Source organism: Corvus cornix, chromosome Z, assembly GCF_000738735.6.
Source record: "Corvus cornix cornix isolate S_Up_H32 chromosome Z, ASM73873v5, whole genome shotgun sequence".
Lineage (NCBI taxonomy): Eukaryota > Metazoa > Chordata > Aves > Passeriformes > Corvidae > Corvus > Corvus cornix.
Window position 1 is genome coordinate 50,505,649 of NC_046357.1, and position 7,271 is coordinate 50,512,919.

Genomic DNA, 7,271 nt, shown 5'->3' on the forward strand with positions numbered 1-7,271 from the left:
CTGGTGTTTCTTCAGAACTTCTTCCATTGTTCTGTCTGCTTGAGAAAGCACTACTACTACTCTGATGGGACTTGCAGGGTTGGGGAGAGTCCAGGGGCTGGAGACCTCCTCTCTGGGGGATTACTGGGACACCTATGGAGACCAACTTCTGACATGCTGTGTTGGTCTGAAAACCACGGAGGTGGCCATTCTGTTGTGATGTTACAGAGTAGTGGAAGCTGATCAGTGGCAGTGGACTGTGACATCACCATGTTGGATTGTCTCCTTGTGCCCCTTACTGCGTATATTTGAGTGCTGCCAGAGCACTCTGGATTATGCCTGGACTCCTGTTGAGCATGTCCACGAGGTCTGGAGAGTCAAGTGAGGCTTTTTCCAGTGCTGGGTGCTACCACTGGCAGCTCTCAGTACCCATCCAGGAGCCCTCAATAGTGTTTCCCCAGCCCTACCTGGCTCAGCCAGCTGAACACCACAGAGGTGAGTTGTGCAGGGAAATGTCCCCCTGGGGCAGCCACAGAATGAGTGTTCAGGCTTGGGGAACTGGGAGGGTCCTTCTTGAGGGGTCTGAGCACTTCTTCCTCCTCCTTCCCAGGACAGCTCATGACTATGGTGTCTCCATTTTGCAGTGTGTGGCACCTTTTGGGAGTGCCAGCACCAGGGATGGGGAGCATCTTCTCATTCCTAATTCAACGCAGACTGCCAAAAGGCAGAGACAGGGCCACAGAAACAGACTGGAACTGCCCCATCTGCCGCGATGCTCGAGATGACCTCACTTATGTGATGCCCTGCCTCCATCAGTTCTGCCTGGCCTGCATCATGCGTTGGGCAGAGATGCAAAGAGTGTGCCCACTCTGCAGAGAACAGGCAGAGGGTGTCAGGTTTTCTGTGCAGACAGACAGCTATATAGACTGTGTCTTCACAAGCTCTGAAGAGTCAGCAAATGCCAGCAGCTGGACAGGAATAACTCTAGGACAGCTGGTTAAAAACAGCCCCTTTGTGGAGTCCCCTTCACGTGTTCCACGGAGGATACTACCCACAGCAGAGCACGGGGGTGCAGGAACAGAGCCCGTGGGTGGCCTCCTGCCTAGTGTGTGGGCAGAACTTTTCCAAAGAGAAGAGCATCTCCTTGACCCTGTGGTGCCCTGGCTGCGCCAGGAGCTGGAGGCAAAGTATGGGACCAGGTGGTGTATGGCAAGGATTGCAGAGAGCATCATCCTGCATGCTGTGTCCATCTGTGGTCCAGATAGGAGTGTCTTGGCCCATGTGCTGCAGGATTTCCTCGAGGAACATACAGAACCTCTAATCCGTGGCATCATCAACATCATTGTGAATCAGTGCACACAAGAGGCCCAAAGGCTGCTGCAGTCCCGCCTTGTCCCAGAGAACAATCCTGCAGCCATCTCCAGCAGATTTCAGATGGATATTACTGCTCCCCACCCAACCTCTGCCAGCAGCCCTGCAGGCTCCAGTGAGGAGCACCAACTCAGCACATCCGAAGCTGTCCTCCACACTCTCCGTCCATCTGCTCCCATCCCTGCAGAGCAGGAGGAGCTGGGGGAGGAGGCGGTGGCAGAGGAACCTGCCACAGAGGAGGACAACAGCACTGCGGCCATCTCCATCAGCCCTCAGGAGGATAATCTTGCCCCACAGGCAGCCCCTGCCAGCAGCTCTGCAGGTTCCAGAACGGAGGACCAACACAGTACATCAGAAGCTGTCCTCCACAGCCTCCACCCATCTGCTCCCGTCCCTGCAGAGCAGGAGGAGCTGGAGCCAGCAGCAGCGACAGGTCCCTCTGCCCAAGGCAGCAGCCACAGCCCCTCCACTCCCAGCCAGGGTAGGGGTAGGGACCCCTTGCCCAGGAGGCCTCAGCGTTCCACAAGGAGGAGGGCTGCCAGCTGTCTGGACTCTCCCCAGCCCCGCAAGAGGCCACCTGATCAGCAGCAGTAGCAGGGCTGCAGTAAGTCTTCACTAAAGAAAAAAGAAATAAATTGCTATATTCCTGATAAAGTATCTGGGTGCTCCTTTCTCTCCCTTCTCTTGCTATCTTTCCCTGATCCTGCTGTTGGGGTTTTAGTTTAGTCCTAGTTTTTTTCCTGTTAAAGGAATTTTTTCCCATATGCATATTGCTAGGGGACAAATGGCTGTACTTACGAGAAGACAAAAGACCTGGCTACTCTTTTGTTTTCACCTGGGTGTGGGGGCAGTTCGCTCTCAAGCTGCAGAGAAAGGAGCTGCTGGTTCTTTTCTTCGGCCGTTTTTCTTTTCTGCGGAAAACAACACCGGGATCCCAAAGCTGCTTTTTCCCTGCCCTGCTGGAGGCTGGGCTGTGGCCGCCCTGCCCCGCTGCTGCTTCGAGCTTTCGTTGCGTTGTAGCCGTGCTTGCCCTGCCTGCGTGGACCTCCGGGGGGTTCCCCGCTTGGATACATCTTGTCTGTCCTCTGGGATCTGTGCTCGTCTCTGCCGCTCCAGCCTGCCGTTCCAGCCTGCTGCTCCAGCCTGCTGTTCCCAAGAGTCCGGCTGGACACTGAAGCCAGCCATCTGGGGTTTGTGAAGCCTTTGTTCCATCCCTTCCCGGGATCCCAGGCCACCGGTGCCGCGTGCTCCCCGAGCTCGCTCCGGAGCGCCCCCTGCAGCCGCGGGGGAACCATCGCACCTGCCCTGCTCACCGGGAGCCGCCAGCGCCCCTGCCGGCTGCGAGTGGAACTGCACCCGAGGGGAAAGGGCCTCACAGCCGAGAAGGCTGGCACTGGGTTTGTGATTGTTTGCTCTTACTGCCAGAGTTACTGTTGTTTTGTTGAACTGGTTATATATATAGTAAAGAACTGTTATTCCTATTTCCCACATCTTTGCCTAAAGGCCCTTGATTTCAAAATTATAATAACTCGGAGGAAAAGGGGCTATATCTGCCACTTCAAGGGAGGCTTCTGCCTTCCTTAGCAGACACCTGTCTTTCAAAACCAAGACACCTGCGCACCCTCATCAGCCAAGGGCCCTGGAGACCTAGGATGATATTGGCAGTGCCTTGTCCCACAGGAATTCCTACTGCAGCCACAGCAGTGGAAGTGTTTCAAAAAAAGACTGGAAAAGGAGTATTGCATTTGCAAAGGAGAATGTGCAAAATCAAGGCTGCTTGTGCCTGTGCCCAGATGGCCTGACTATGCTGCTCCCTGCATTGCATTTCATCTGTAGCCAAGAGGACAGGAGGGGCCCTGCTGTCACCTGCTCAGAAAGGTTTCTGGGAAAACAGGACAGGGAGCTTCAGAGCACAACTTCTCTGCATCCAAACACCACTCTGTAGGGATAACCAGAGCTCCGTGGCTGGTCACAGCACTCTCTCAGAGAAGATTTGCTCTGGCAAAAGAGAACGGTGGTTTTGAGGTTCCTTGAAGAGCTGCACTTTTCATGAAGGAATGTCCTTCATTGAAGACTCTCCTTAGCTGAGCCCCTGACTGATTCTCAGGAACTGTCCAGTGGCCTTCTTGGTAGAAAGTTTTTCCATGTAGGAAAGAGTGAAACTTTTAAAAGAGTAAAAGGAGGGTTTTTTGCTAGGTAAATTACAGCGACAGAAGAAGAAAGCCGTGATCAGGAACGGTATGGGAGCACTAACAGAATCATATACAACTAAGGCAGACACGCCTAGCATGTCAATTTACTATCATACCCAAAACAAAAATGATGCCTCTCATCCATTTCATGCACACAGTGAGGAACCAGAATACTCAGATATTGGAATCTCAGAAATTGAAATACCAGCAGCTCTGTAGAAGGGGTTAGATTTCACAGAAACCCCGGGGGCTGTAGCACTGCAAGTGGCTGCTGCTACTCATATGTCCTGACGAGAAGTCAGACAACCAGCTATGGTGGTCAGCAACCCAAGTTTAGCATGTAACTTCAGTCATGGTGAGAACCCATGATTCCCTTGTTTTGTCTTTTGCATGTTTTCCCCTGAGTGGTTAACACTTTGTCTGTGTTACGTATGAAGTTATGTATATTCATTTCCCTTCTTTAATATGTATTAGTTCTAGAAAGTTCCTTATTCTCGACGCCCCATTGGATCCTTCCCGGAGTCCATCCTATGTGTTGTTCCCATTGGTTCCCTTCCTGTCAATCCCACCTGCTTGTCTCTATCCCATTGGCTGATATCCCTTTCCCCACCTATTCTTTACCCAGTATAAGATCCCTGGACCCTCCCACCACTTGGCGTCTTCGTCCCTGTCTTTTCGTGGGAATTAACCTGCGTGGAACACACACGGAGAGTCCCCTGTCTTTACTTCTTTGCCTTTGCCTGCGTGCCTGCTTAACAGACACAGGGAGATACAGCCCCTTCAGGGTGAGGAGCTCTACCCCTTTTTCATTGTGTGTTGGGCACTGAGTGCTGCCTTCCAGAGGGGTTTCAGCACTGACCTCTGGGCTTCTTTGTGTCAGCATGCGAGGGGTAAAACCCCCTTTTGCCAGCTCCCAGTAGCTGAAAACCCCTCCAGGGGGTTTATCTGAAAATCATCTAGGAAAGCATTCATTTTCATATATTGATGCAAGTAGCTTAAAAAGAAACGCAGATGAGGCAGTAAGCTTGACATCAAGTAAGTGTGTATGTAAAGAGGTGTTTCCAATTCGTGGTAGGGTGACAGCAATAAGTAGAGTAACTTTTCAAGTCAATTGGTAATGAAAGACCTACTCCTAAACCCAGCTGTTCTGGTTGGTAGTCCACCCAATGGAGAATTTTCAGAGCAGGAAAGTGCACTTTTATGGGTACTCAGTGGAGACAGGTGAGCAATTGCAGAGGAGTGAACTGCAGTACAGAAAAAACCCAGCACCTGTCTGCTGGCTACTTCACAGCTCTGGACATGTGCTTTGTTTAGAAGCATTAATGTGACCCAAAAGGACATATTTTCAAGGACACTTGGCATCTGTGGCATTCAAAATATGGTGTTCCAACCAAGTGCTTAAATATCCTCAAAAAATGGAATCTTCAGTGAAAGTAGAACTTACTGATATTAAATGACTTTTTCTTGTACTTTATTTTCTGATTCTATTTAAAAGCATAGGTAGAAGCTCCAAATAAATATTATATTATCCCTACTGAATGGAAGTGTGTTTTGCACACTCAAAGGCAACACAACACCTTGATGCTAGCAGGAACAAGGAACATGCAATTCCTCCTTGCTAGAGGAATGCAAACTCTCATCACCCCCTTCCTGCCAGAGCTAGGTAAAAGGTTTTACAGGGTCTTACAGCCAGTGCTTTGAGTAAACAAAAAAGGTACCACTCTAGGGCCCACAAGGAATTTGTTATCTGCATATGAATTTAGTGGACAAATTCCTGCTCAGATGCAGTGTTTAGAGAAAACAACCCAAAAATAATTATAGCAAATTATTTCACAGCTGTTAGATTTCTTTTGATAATACTTTTTACTTAATAAAATTACAAAGTTTTTGAGAGCATGAGCATGAGTTCTTCACTGAATTTGAACATGTGTTTCTGTATGTTTAAGGAGAAATAAACACCACTGCCATGGACTCTTACTATTAAAAATACAAAAGTTGATTTTTACTAGCCATACATCAATGTCTTAGTGATGATGACACGAACAGACCAGCTGACAAGTAAGTCTAGTCAGAGTACATAGAATTACTAACAGTGATTGACTGTATTATAAATATTTCTTCACTCTCTTAGAGCAAATATTTAAAAAATAAACCAGGATAAACCAGAGTATAGAATAACATTAAAGAGTTAAGTTATGTCATGAACCATGTGGAGAGTAATAAAGGAGAGCAATGCAGGATAAATCTTAAATAACTTCACTTTAGAAGAAAAGTAGGAATGGAAAACATGCTACTTTTACTGACTGGAAATTCCAATGGTTCACTTGGAGCAACTGTATGAAAAGCAATATACTTCTCCCCATCAAGACAAATCAGCTTATTTCTTACAGCTCTGTTTTTTCTTATGTGTATATGTTTTTAGGCGTAAGTATTAACTTTTCCCACCTGCGGAATAAGGGGCTGGAATGCAGCACCATGGAAAGGGACCTGGTGGTCCTGGTTGATGGTAAGTTGAACAGAAGCCAGCAGTGCCCTGGCAGCCGGGAGGACCAGGAGGGCCACGCATGTCCTGAGCGGCATCAGGCACAGCATCGCCAGCTGAGCAAGGGAGGGGATTGTCCCTCTCTGCTCTGCACTGGAGCGGCCTCACCTCAAGGCAGTTTTGGGCACCACAGAAAGATGCTAAACTTTTTTAAAGAGTGTCCAGGGAGGGCCACAAGGATGATGAAGGGTCTTAAGGACAAACCTTATGAAGAGTGGCTGAAGTCACTTGGTCTGTTCAGCCTGGAGAAAAGGAGTCTGAGGAGAAACTTCACAATCTACCACTTCCTTGTTGAGGGGAGGAGGAAGAGCAGACACTGATCTCTTCTCTGTGGAGACCAGTGACAGGGCCCAAGGGAATGGCTGAAAGTTGTGTTAGGGGAAGCTTAGGTTGGATATCAGAAAAAGGTTCTTCACCCAAAGGGTGGCTGGCACTGGAACAGGCCAGGGAAGTGGTCATAGCACCAAACCTGAGAGAAATCAAAGAGCATTTGGACAATACGTTCGAGCACATGGTGTGACTCTTATGGATGTCCTGTGCAAGGCCAGGAGTTGGACTCAACAATCCTTGTGGGTCCCTTTCAGCTCAGGATATTCTGTGATTCTGTGAATTTTTTTAATTGGTAGGGAGTGCTCTAAATCCTGAATATTTTGGTTAAAAAAAAAATAAACGAACCAAGAGATGCATCAAGGATGCAACACCAGAAGTGGCTTCTGCACCTTTCTCTGCAGAGGAGCAAGGGCTGTTATCTGGGCCAATGATGCTTTTTAATGTGCCTTATTTTCCTAAAGTACCAAATGCTATATTTTTCGTATTTCTTGAAGCCATGTCCAGACAAGCCCAACAGGTGTAAAACTGCTTTTGCGGAGCTGGAGAGCAGAACACACAGTTGAAATAAATGCCAGATCCTCCTTCCTTGGGTACGTCAAGTGGAGAAGGACAGACCACGGTCACGGCAAGATTTTCCAGGAAGAACAAGGAGGAACAGTACTGGGGGAGAGTGGGTAGGGAGGGGGGAGAGAGGAAAGATGTGAAAACTGCCGGGTAAAGATTCCTCTGCCCTTGTCTCAGACAACATGGCATGCACATACAAGACACACGTCGTGCTGTCTGCCAAACCTCGTCCTCTTGTCGGGCTGGGCGCCAACGACGCGAAATGCAATCCAGTAGCGTCCCCCACCCTCCTA

At 48.9% G+C, this 7,271-nt stretch overlaps 1 protein-coding gene across 1 annotated transcript; it reads left to right on the plus strand.

Moving 5' to 3' along the window:
- The first annotated feature begins 324 nt into the window (after positions 1–324).
- LOC109143666 lies at positions 325–1,944 on the plus strand. Its single transcript, XM_019281891.2, has 2 exons — positions 325–474; positions 624–1,944. The coding sequence occupies exon 2, from the start codon at positions 658–660 to the stop codon at positions 1,942–1,944; it is 1,287 nt and encodes a 428-aa protein (XP_019137436.2). The 5' UTR covers positions 325–474; positions 624–657.
- The last annotated feature ends 5,327 nt before the right edge of the window (positions 1,945–7,271 follow it).